This window comes from Acanthaster planci, linkage group LG06, assembly GCF_054643075.1.
Source record: "Acanthaster planci isolate LZ-2023a linkage group LG06, COTS_SCS, whole genome shotgun sequence".
In the NCBI taxonomy this organism is placed as follows: Eukaryota; Metazoa; Echinodermata; class Asteroidea; order Valvatida; family Acanthasteridae; genus Acanthaster; species Acanthaster planci.
This window is the reverse complement of record NC_141782.1, coordinates 3,206,600-3,219,165: the sequence shown is the minus strand read 5'-3', so window position 1 is coordinate 3,219,165 and position 12,566 is coordinate 3,206,600. Positions and strand designations below refer to the sequence as shown.

Here is a 12,566-nt window from a genome sequence, read left to right as displayed (position 1 = left end):
CGATTCGAGCCATTTACCTGTCGGTACCCGAGTCGAGTCGCCAAAAATTGTGACTCGAGTCGGACTGGGTCAAGTCATCGACTCAGTCATTACAACTCTTCTCACTGCCTGGTTCTAGACAAAAACTTCATTCCAGTGCTTGCAAAGGTGTGAAAGAAGGTTCCTCTTTTGTTCCGCAGCATATGGGCCAAAATCCTCCTGAGTAAGCTACGTAGCTAAGATTAGTTGAACTACACTAAGATAATAAAGGCCAGTAGCTTACTGGGCCGAGATTTTCTAAGTGGGCACCGGGGATGCACACCTCTTTTAGGGGCTCTGATCGAATCCAATTAACTTTATCTAGCTCGTAGGAAGTGTGGGTTATGTACGTTTTCACAGTTTCAAATATAAGAACCTGGGTGAATGGACCTCCGCAGCCCCCATCCCTGTGATGCCACAAGTACAGACATTGTGTACTTTGGCCCCGAACAAATTGCAACCAAAATATATGTATTCTCACTTTTTTGATATTTTGCCTAAATGCTGTATAACATACTAAATGTCCTTCAGGGAGTTCTCTGAGGAGAATGTTTCAAAACTGGATAGACATTTTCACATGTTTTTCACATTTTCACATGCCCCTTTTCATAGGACCAGAGAATTGAGCTCGGGATGTCCCCATCCTTAATTCTATGTGGAGTGACCAATTTTCCTAGACATTGGTAGGAATGATGATTGGCCGTCCGCTGGGCTGTAATTTCATGCCGTCTTCATTGCCATGTTTGTCTTGTTTTTTGTGTCTTGCCTAATAGGAGTTTAAATATCTCCATGTGAATTTTCATATTCAGGAGCAAAACTGAGATGTCACACCAGGCAATCTCAAAGTGACATTGATTTTTTGGCTCAAAAATATACTGGAATTTTAAGTCATATCAAGAAATGAACACTGCTTTCCGAACTTTTCCTTTACGTTATTATTTGTGCTTCGTTTGGGAATGTTTTCATTGACCACAAATTTGGGTTTTCAGTTTGAACACAAAATCAAATACCGCGGCAACAGCAGTTATAGCATGAGTTATTGTCCAAACTTGCAACAGTCACTCTCTGCCTAGGGACAGATGGGGAATATGAGAACATAGCCAGTTGTCAAAACTGTATGAAATCCAAACACAATCGTGATATCACTGGAAAAGGTCTAAAGTGCTACGTTCCTTTGTGAAATTTATCTCCATCAGCGATGTCAATATATTGCCCGGGAACACTTTAAGCTGAATAAAATCTTTACAAGATGTTCAGCATTGCTGTTGCACAATTGCAATTTAGAATACTCAGTTTGGCAAAATTTTATTTTTCTACCTCCAGCTAATTGGGTATTGTTAAAATAATGATCGATTTGGAATGCACCATAACAAAGTAGGGGCGTATGACTTCAAAGGGGGCGCACGACTCCGCTTTAATCAATGAGACCAACACTCAGGTATAGGGTTTTCACCTGCACCGCGCACTTAATTCCAAGCACGTGGGGGTGTGCGTCCATGTGTTTCAAGTTATCGGATATTCCTGTATTATGCCTGCGGGAACTTTCAGTAACAGCATTGTACGAATAGATTTTTTGGTCAGCTGATGTGAAAGACACCAATCGTGTACAACAACCACCGCGTGGTCGAAGCATCAACCGAATACAGGATTTCTAAACGCTAGAGAAATGGTAAGTAGGACTACGTGTACCGAAAATCTCGAAAAGTGAGATGGCAAGCTATTTCAGAGCTGAACTTTCCTGTCGATACATGAGCCGAGCAGAGCAAGCTTTATAGAGGAATTTTTTAATTGAAGCGGAAACCAATACTGGGTAAAGTATTCCTTCCGTCCAAACTCTTATTGTTTTGATGTGGTCGTATCCAAAATGGTGTGATAAGTTAGTCTATTCTCGTTAAAACCTAACAGCATAATGCACCGTAGCTTTGGGAGTCCCATTAAGAAGCTACACCATATACTGAAAAATCATGTATCGTAGAATTGCATCAGTTACAAGTAGGGAGGGAGAATGAAAAAAAAGAAACAGCAAATTTCGTGATGCGATGTCTTACAGAAAACAAGCAATTTCTCTGAATGAAAAAGCAACAGACTGATAACAGAGGAAGAGAATAACAGAAATCCTTTTGAAATATCGAGCAAAAAAACACTTTGGGCTTTTCTGGTAAAAAAAGGGCATGGGTACTGTGCTAAAGGTAGATAAATGTAGAGATTGTTGATTCCAATTTCACGTTGTGCAGTATTCCCATGAATTGGTTTGGTCACTGCTTCATTACAAGTGGCCACTAATGTGCATCACCTGTTTGCTCAGACTATCACCGTAAAGATCAATAACTAACTGCCACGAATGTTTCAGAGGGAAAATTTTGAACTGCACACGCCCGATGTTTTTAATTTGCACTTGCCTTGAGAATTTATGTCATGCACTCAGCTGTTTCACGTCATGAAATGGACGTCTTTTTAAAATGTACAATCTACAACGACAAAAAGAGAAAGAATATTCCTCAAAGCATAAAGGATAAAAAGAAATTGAAAAAAAAATAGTAAGCTACAGACTTTTAAAAATAATTTTCGCTGACATAAATAGCGGACCACTCCTCTTTTTGTTTTAACGATTTCATTTTTAGTGCGTGCAACCACGACTGTTCAAACGAGTACAAAGAATCGCTGGGTATAGAAATTACAATCCCAGAACCAAACAGAGACATCAAAGACTGTCAAAATTACAGCCGTTTGATAATCATTGAAAGCGAATTTGTTTTGTATAAAATTGTGGAATTAATTTTTTATCTACTTTGATTTTATTATGGAAAATATAAACGGTAAGTACAACCGGCGTTTTGTAATGAAACAAGACAAGAAATACACAACCGAAATTTAAGAAAACCTTCCACAACCAGGTTTCACTTATACAAAACTATTACATTTACTCAAGGAAAGGTACAACGCGGTCACATCACACGAATATACACAGCAGGTTGTTTTTATTAGTCTCTGATTCAGTGACGCACAGATGCCAAGTTTTCTCATAAGATCTTTTTTCTTCGTCAAAAATATTTCTCGCCCATAATGTTAGCTTTCTCTTCTATCACCCTTTCCACATTGTTTTTGAATTTTCGACGCTTGGTTTACCGTCGGAATCTATTTTTTTTCTTTGAGCTCAATACACTTCTTTTGCACTTACGTAATTAAAACAAATTCATTTTCAGAAATACCCCATCTTGTAGCATCAGTGTCTGTCAAACTTGAATTGAATCATGCTTCTTTGACTTAATTGTTAATCGTTTAGTGACTTTTACAACAAAACGTATCTCACGGGAACACTAAGAACACCCAAAATAGTGTGTATTCCAACTGCGCCAGACGCTCCCCCCACCCACTACATAGTGAATTGCACTTAACCCCTTAATTTTTTTTAGGTTCTTTCGTGTTTTCCCCTTTCCAGATTTGGGACTTGATGTCTTCACTCGTTTGGGGTCGATACCTTTTGGTTAGTTCTGTATCGTTGCCATTCTTGTTCTTTTAACATACACGTTTTAAAAAGAACGGAACGATTTCCAAAACCCCGCGCCTTTGTTGTTTATTCATTTTGCTCATTTCGCATTGAAAATGTAAGCTTGTCCGTCTTCTCGAAAGCGTTCATGTTAATTTTCCCTTTATGACATAACATTTGGAACTAGCCTCTCTTTCGGTATTGAGGAAGTTCGATACTTCTCGACCCAATCTCAATTTAAAATCTACGTCTATCACCATTTTTGAAACTGTAGTGTCTTGGTGATCTTTTAAAACTTGAAATAAATTCAAACAAGCCGATGTTATGAAATCCAGGTGGAACAACTGTACTACCCTACCATCTTTGTAAAGTTTGACTGGTATTTCGCGTGTGGAGGCGTTCCATGACTCTCCCGTTAAATCCCAAACCCCGAAAAGAGTATCTCAGGGTTCAGTTTGCGCATTTCTGATTGTTCTCGTTCTATCGCCCGAATTGTTTTCGCTGAATCTTTCTGGGGTAAAATGCAAGGCTCTTCTACGACAATCGTCAATCGTTTCCAGTTTTTATTTATTGTATTTACTGATTTTTTTTCAGGTTTTCATTTTTGCACGACCATCTCAAATCGTTTATCAAGTTATTAAATAAGGTTATGCCACCTTCCTATACTTAGTTCATCGGTACAATAAAATTAACCGATTTAAAACCCTGGAATCAAACTCTTCTCTGTATAGTTCCAATCACTGTACCGCCACTCGCTTCTCTCGTTACTCTGATACATTTGTGGCCGTCCAAGTTATCCATGAAGTCGTGCAATGTGAACGTCTGGTAAGTTTGGGTCAAATAAAAAAGAGTGACACTCACGCGCTCGATCATATCTGTTTTCAAAATACATGTATACGTTCATATTAAAAGCAAAGCATGTGAATCAACACGTCCGTTGCCGATTTTCCCAACTTGACGTCACCGAACAAAGCTTCGCGCGATAAAACCGGTGAATCCGTCTGTCGTTGGGCCACAGATCCTTTATCAAAATTAATCAAACTTTTCTGTGTATTTTTGCATCGACAGCGTGTGGAGTCGGTTAAGACATACATTATTTGTTTTTCACTTGCATTTTATCGTTAGAAATATCTTTAATCTTTAAATATCCTTTAACGGGCGGCCACGTTTTTGGTGCGTTGGACAACAATTCTGACAATCGAGAGTTTGTAGACATTTGTCGACAGTTCAACATTATTCCCATTAGGTCTCGAGACTCGTTTTCGATTGAATTAGGTACCGCTTACCGTTACGGCAAAGGAGGCTATTCATACCAGCCCCGGGGAACATTTTGGTAGCACTTACATTTAAAGAAATGGTTACTTAAAATAGTATACCTTAAATTATACACGTATAGGTTGCCGTCACAAGGCACAGACCACCCATAATCGTGTTCACCGTAAGTTACATGTAATTGAATAATAGTGCAACTGGTAATCGCTAGTATTGATACCAAAGGCAACAATGAGAACATAGCTATATTTAGTTGAGTAAAACTGTACGTCATTTGTGTTTTTGGTATTAAGAGCAAGAATCGATACTATTTGATTTAAAAACAACATTCAACCCTTTGTAAAAGGAGCGTGACGAGACAGTATACGACGCGACGGCAAGGCAGCAGGACACGACGCAATGCATTATACGTAGGTAAAATAACGAGACAGGAGGCGGCGCCACGACGCGACGGCACGACTCGACTAGCGTCCCCTCGTGGTGTCGTGTCGTACCGTCGGGTCGACAGGATGACGCGACGCATTTTTGGCGGCTGTAGAACAATATACTTTTGAGGTGTATCGTGGCAGCTGCGTTCGTCTGGTGATGGTTCGTGTCGCGGAATAAACAGGCAGGTCTTTGAATTAAGACCAGCTGCATACACAGATTGATCGAGTGTGCGTCATCAGGCAATTTACCTTTTCCACTTTCTCGTGCACTGTCAGAGATACATCAGTTTCTTATGTAATGGGATGTACGACAAGTGCGTGTTTATATGATGGCTACTTACTTCACCTGTGCTTAGCATGGGCCCTGTCTCCCGTGACCTTTCACATCAAGTTTGAGCTACAGAGAGCATAATAAAGTAAATGGCCGAGATACAATGAAATGCTCCAAGGCATCCGTTTAAATGCAGTTGGGAATACACACTCTAATATACATTAAGTATATACTCTTCAAGATTTAACCGATCTGACCTTTGGTCTTGATCAAATTTAATCCGTTTTTGAGATGTTTTACAGAAAATTGGCAAAAAAGGGCTTGATCCGGTATCCAAAAATTAATTTAGACAGTTCAAACTGCTGATGCACATACCAATATATCAGCGCTTTGTATTGCTTAAGGATTTGCTCTCAGGGATACCTATTTCACTAAAAGGGTGCCGAAAAAATCATACAGGGTGCCAAAGAAATTAAATATCTATTTTTTCTTTATTCAACGCACTTGGAGAAACTTACATTGCATTGTTTCATTACCTTTAAAGGTGAAACTGCGTTGTGATCATTTACCGTCTTTTTTGTTTTGGCCCGTGAATACGTCGTAGATTGTTTAGATTCGGTTTCCGCCATCACACAGAATTAATGTGTACTTTATTTAGCTGCTACAAGTATTCAGAAGTCAAACCGACACATTTGTTTCGCGTAAGCATATATGAAATACCCAGTGACTTGGGAATAAACATGTATTTCATCTTTGGATTCCTTGTGGCGACTTTTTATTCCTTTTTTTTAAACTAGTGTTACGTCACACCAGGAAGCCATACAGATATGTCACACCAGGAAGCCATACAGATATGTTAAAGAGCCAGCATTTTTGCAAATCACAGAACTCAGGAATAACTTTATCCGCCCTAAGAGAAAGTTTATGTTCGCTTTATTGGCTAATGTGATTAATCCTATCTAGGCCCTATTTTTTATGTAGACGTACTGTCAGCCCGCCCCCAGCAGTTCTAAGATTCCATTTCACACGGTTTTGCTTGTTTTCTTCCCACCCCCTTTCTTAATTTTCAGTGGGACAAGACTTAGTGGAGGCAAGATATCTGCCCAATAACTTGGAATACGAAGGAGACAATTGGTGTACCAATATAACGCTACATGCGTCCACGTCTAAAACAATGGCGGCAAAGAACGAGGTACCTTCAAACCTATGTTTAGTATGTCGGATGGCTATTATCTGAGTGCTTCCCACAACTTCTTGCTATTCGTTAAAACTGACGTCACTCATTGATTTCCACATGATACTGTTGGCTGAGTGGCAGAGAACGAGTCTTAAAATTTTCTGTAGAAAACAACGCTATTGTAATGCACGACTGAGTGGGATGCAACGGTTCTTGGATATACGTAGAGTGTCTTCGGGACTCTGAAAAACAATGGTGGGCTCAGTGCGGAAAACGCTGTTGATATTTATTACGGTGGCGCTCTTACTGCCAGTGTATATTGCTGTCTGGGAGTTCCTATTTGAAGGTTTGATTCCCCACAACAGATTCAGATTTAAAATAGAGAACACGCCGTTCAAATCACACATGAAGTCACACGTTAAGTATTTTACCGAAAAACCAGAATTAGCATCCGGTGATTCCCCCAAACTTCGAGGTATCTCGAGAGTAAACACAGATGACGGGAAGGTCATCTGGATCACCAAGAAAAGACAGGGTGTGATGAAACCGCGCGGACACCGGGTCCCCCCAGCCTCAAGCCCGAAACATTCTAAGCGAGGAATCCTGGATTACGCACCTTGGCTGTCTTACATTGATCCCCACGACTACAGATATCTGATCAACCCCAATTCGACCACTTGCCAGACCAGCGATCGAGTTGATTTGCTGGTACTTGTGACATCTCACCCGGAGAATTCTGAGCGACGGAAGGTCATCCGTGAAACTTGGGGAGCTCCACGTGGCAGCACAGCAGCGTCAGCCGTTGTAAAGGTCCGTTTTCTTCTCGGAGTAACGACCCTCACTGGTGGACAAAGCGTAGGCGTACCGAGCGATCTGCAGAGGGAAGCGGACAAGCACGACGACCTGATTGTGGAGAAATTCCTGGATTCTTACCTCAACCTGACCATCAAGACTGTAATGGGGCTCAAGTGGGCCAGTCGGTTCTGTCCTAACGCGCACTACGTCATGAAAACCGACGACGATATGATTGTTAACATACCGAAGATACTGGCGTACCTACACACGGCGCCTCGACGAGCTCTAGTCACGGGTCGCTTGGCGAAGTCCTACCCTGCGCTCCGCGATAAACGGGAGAAATTCTACATGCCAAGACATATCTACTCCAAATCGACGTACCCAGACTATTGCGTGGGTCTCGGGTATATTATGTCTATTGATATGGTACATAGATTGTATCTTCAGTCTGTACGTACACCTCTCTTTCCATGGGAGGATGTATACGTGGGTATCATGTTGAAAGACATTGGCATCTTACCTAGAGGCATCAAGAACTTTTACTACTTCAACGGTAGGAGTTTATTTAAGGGAGCAACGATACTTCTCGCCCCTAAAAATACACAGCATTGGTTACGGTCGTACTACTTGTTTGACGGTCTAACTCCAGAACAGACACGGATACTATGGAAACAGTGGCAGGGTTACCAGTCGATTTGATTCTACCTTACATCATGAGTCTAGTCATCGTAACCCGAAATGTTTGGCTGGGTTTCATGCTATAAAACGGTCTCGCTGTCTCTAAAAAGGTCACCAAGACCTTAAATACTGAAAATCTGCTCTTACTTTAAATTTTGCGGGATATTCCAATCATATAGAACTGAAATGGCGCAATTTAGTATTATTAAAGTATTTTATGTCAAACATAGTGCAAGCGAATAAAAAGTTTTTATAGCTAACTATACGTATTTTATGTAGGACACTCTTGGATTGATGATGCTTTGTTTTTCGTGTCATTTGCTTGTGTATTTCGAGAGACATAGTCGCGTGAACACAAACACTCACGATTGAGGTTGTACCACTTTCTAAGATAAAGAGACTTCTCCTCAGCATGTTTCTACCGCCCTCACCATCTCCTTTGAAATCAAACTGTGAAGGCGAAATTCGCGTTTTGTTATGACAATAGGTCTTGTGGCTAGATTATAAAGTGGCACAAACTCGTTTGATTGCTTGTGTTACCAGTTACTCGGAAATTGTCCTGGATTGCCAGACGGAAAAACAATGAAATAAAAGGCATCAAGCCAAGAGTCTCCTCTTTCAGCGGAAGTCGTAAATACCCCGGTTGACGTCCTGTTCAGGTGGACAGTATCCGCCTCGAGCAGAATTACCCCTCATAGGTTGAAAGAGCCATATTGGTCGGGAGTGTTCATTTGTCGGTGGCGATGCGACCGTAACGCGTGCATTTCACTGTCATTTAAGAACCAACAAAGTTCAGTTCCGACCAAAGGAGCCTCCATTTCTGAGAAAATGGTCCGGCTCGAAGTCCACACACAAGCAGTCGCCATTATTTCCATAAATAGCGTCACACTCGGCCCTCGCTTACTGCTTGCATTGCCTCATTGATCATCCGGGCTTTCCAACATACCAGCCATTTCAGTGTATTGTTGCAAATTCCCCAGAGCTGCATTACGCCCCATACGGAAGACTTTCTAGTTGCAGCACAGCACTGCTTTAGGCCTAGACACTTGTCCACTAGCTCCTGAGCAGACCACACCTTCGATAACTCTGATTCTGCTATGACATATTTTGACCTGACTTTCTGAAGTCAAGAGCCAAAATCTTTCTGACACGAGCGTCGGTCAACCTAATTAGTGCGCGTGAACATCCATTTTAAATCTTTCTCTTTTAATTTTCTCATTGGAAATTGTGTACATAAAGGCACGAGTCTTTTGGAAAGGTAACATGGGTAGATTTTCATGATGGAAAAACTGAATCATTTATTTTTCATCTTCTCATTGAGGAAGCATAGAGGATAGCACATTTCAGAAAAATCAATTGGATCAGTTGATCATTATGTGAGATACATTTCACCATTTTGGTACCTTTGGCCTTACGGCCTTACAGGTGACATAACTTAATTTGCCCCCTTCGATTTTAGAAGGGTAACCGGTAACAGTGTAAAAATTTTCGATTTTAAAAAGTTATTTATTGTTTTAGAAAAAATGCTTTCTGAACTAATTGAAAATAATGACCTCTCAGTTCAGAGTAAAAATTTTATTTCAGTTAAATGTGTAATTAATTAAATCTGAGCTTAAGAAAGGTTCGATAAAATGCAAGATTCGTGCTCCCCTTAAACGATATAATTGGAGCGGAGCTTTGCGCCACGTGTTAGCACCTTGGAATAGCTCTGTGTATGTTCATCGTTTTATCTCCTGTTTTTAGCTGTACTTATAATCGTTTCAGTTGCCTGCGATTAAAGGATGAACTACAGAACTCTATGGGCGAACATAAAGTTAAGTGTAAAGTTCCTATATTGTCCATCTGAAAATTCAATCATACATCAATTCCATTTCGTCCGAAGTCATTGAACCATGAAAAGGTATTTATTGTTACATCTGAGACACATTGGTCAATCTGTAAGCAACAAACGCCCTGTCACCGTATAACAAAGAATTCCCTTGGTTTGAATCGTGAGATCATCTCTCAAAGGCTTCAGGGCCGGTGTCCAAAGAGTTCGCCCTATACCTACAATTATCACACCTTTTAGGCAGGAGAGCAGTTAAGCAATTTCTGATGGCGTCAATACAGGAAATTTACTTACCCCAACATAGCATAAACTCACTGACTGAATCATGTGTTAGATACAACGACAAACCTCGGGTTCCTGACGCATTCAGGAACTTATCGGTAATTAGGAGACGCCAGTGGGCGAAGATGGTAGGACACGAAGTCTTGGCAAAAAAACCTCCGTATCAAGGTGAACCGTGCTGCATCGCGTTTGAGGCAGAACTTTTACCAGTCCAAGATTGGATACTGGATAAGAATTCCTCCAAGGACAGGTGGAAGCACAAGAAATCACTGATGAGATTAACAACAAGAAGTGACGGCGGATTGCAAGGCTTGGCTAACACGGTTGGTGATGGCAACCTAGCACTTGCTAACAATGTCAACAACTTTTCTCGTACCGGTATCTGTTAGCCGCGATTTGCCTCGCCTGGATGAATCTCACCCAATATTTCAGATATCGGATCCTTTACCTGATGACTTATTCATTAGTGTAGACATGACAAAAAGACCCTTGGTAAGATTAAAGTCACCAAAGCCACAGGGTCAGACTGAGTTCCAGCTTGGATTCTACGGGATTGCTGGCTGCTCCTTTGACTGCCATTTCCATGAGCTCTGTGAGAGAACGGGTTGTTCCGCCGCGCTGGCTGCTCTGGAAAACTACAGACCTAATCCCACTGCCCAAGAAACATCCAGCTTGAGCAGTAGAGAATGATATTAGACCAATATCACTGACCCCCACTGCCGCCAATTTCTTCGAGTCTTTCGTTATAGATGGGGTTATCCGAAGTGTCAGGGAAAGACTTGATAAGAACAAGTTTGTGATGTATCTCTGGGATCTACACTACAGATGCGCTGATTGAAAATGGTTCACTAGTTGTATGAAGCTAATGACAAAACCAGTGCCTTTGTTTGAGGTGCCATGTGCTCCTGGATTAGTCCAAAGCGTTCAATAATATTAACCACCACATTATCATCAAGAAACTTGAAAACATTGGCCTTGAGCCACATCCAGTGCGCTGGGTGGCAATTTTTTTTGTTGGACGGAGTCCAGCGTGTGGAAGTTGGATCAGTGTCGTATATCTTCCCTTCCCTTCGCAAACAGGTTCAAGACTTCATTTATTCCCTGGTGCCGGTTTAATCAGCAGTTTCTTTTATCTGTTTGAGGTCTTGCGGGTTGAATTAGTTATGTGTTTCATGAGTAAGTCCTGTAGCTGATATAAGCTATTATATACTTTTTACTAAGCATACCTATCTTAAATACATGATTTGCTTCCAGGTTTTCATGTTATATAATATTTTTATACCTTCATTGCGTTATTTGTTCTGACCTTTGACCCATGTTTTAATCTTGTTTTATTTTTTTCGATATCTATGATACATTTTGATTTTTCCATAATTCAATTTTCTTCCTGTCTGAGCCCACACTGCCATCCACAAATTTCAGTTGTTTGTTTATTCTTTGGTCTGTGTCTAATAAGTAATTTTTGCTATGTTGGTGGGTTTCGATGCTCAATCTGCAATCATGGACCAAAATTTGTGGTACACTCCGCTCTGCAGCCCCTCTCCCCACTCCCTGGTCAATGTTGTTTTGTCCAGCCGGAGTGCAGACCGCGCGCATACAGTGATAGACCTAACATTGAATGGGGTCTGGGATTGGAGGCCCAACGAGATTTGTCCAGGATTGTAGGCCTGTAGCAATAATGTGTGTTTTGTTTTTAATGTCATCTTACTTTACGTTTTTATATTAAGATTTTGATTTTATTGCATGATTTGCTGCTTTAAAGTAAATTATTTGTTGAATTCCTTCCTTTTAAGAATATGTATTTTAGCTGTTGTAACTTATATTTTTTTATTCCAACCGTTATTGGTTGCCAATAAGTTATCTCAACTCATCTCATAAATATTTAAATTGCCGCTATAACCATAATGAATTGAATTAATGATATGTAATTATTTCAGTAAAGAATTAAGCTGAAAACTGTCAATTTAAATTTTTCTGTTTCAACAGACCTGCTAATTCGGGCTAATTCACCATGATGTCAAAAGCCTTACTCACGGTGGCGACATACCTTTATTTCATGGTGATGTTTTCTTGGGGTTGTAGTACTAATATATGATAAAGAAAATATACTGATTACTTTGTTACCAATGAACTATTCTTTGTAAAATAGAGAAAAAAGGCAGCCGTCCCCCCCCCCCCGGATACGCCACTGTCCACTTCCTTCTAAAGTAGCTGCTTCGACTACACGAGGAGTACCCTGACCCCGCCTCCCCTCTTCTCTTTGGCTACCAGCGGACTGGAGGTCGTTGATGAAACGTGTTAATCGCCTTTCCTTTGTATAGCAATATTCA

At 40.7% G+C, this 12,566-nt stretch overlaps 1 protein-coding gene across 2 annotated transcripts; it reads left to right on the top strand.

The window, feature by feature from the left end:
• Positions 1-1,515: 1,515 nt before the first annotated feature.
• Positions 1,516-12,349, top strand: LOC147798735 (beta-1,3-galactosyltransferase 1-like). 2 transcript variants are annotated; one of them, XM_087138372.1, is made up of 2 exons: positions 1,516-1,687; positions 6,547-12,349. In XM_087138372.1, the coding sequence occupies exon 2, from the start codon at positions 6,906-6,908 to the stop codon at positions 8,145-8,147; it is 1,242 nt and encodes a 413-aa protein (XP_086994498.1). In that variant the 5' UTR covers positions 1,516-1,687; positions 6,547-6,905; the 3' UTR covers positions 8,148-12,349. The 2 variants fall into 2 exon arrangements, with proteins under 2 accessions (XP_086994498.1, XP_086994499.1); XM_087138373.1 differs by lacking the exon at positions 1,516-1,687 and adding an exon at positions 1,709-1,828.
• Positions 12,350-12,566: the final 217 nt, after the last annotated feature.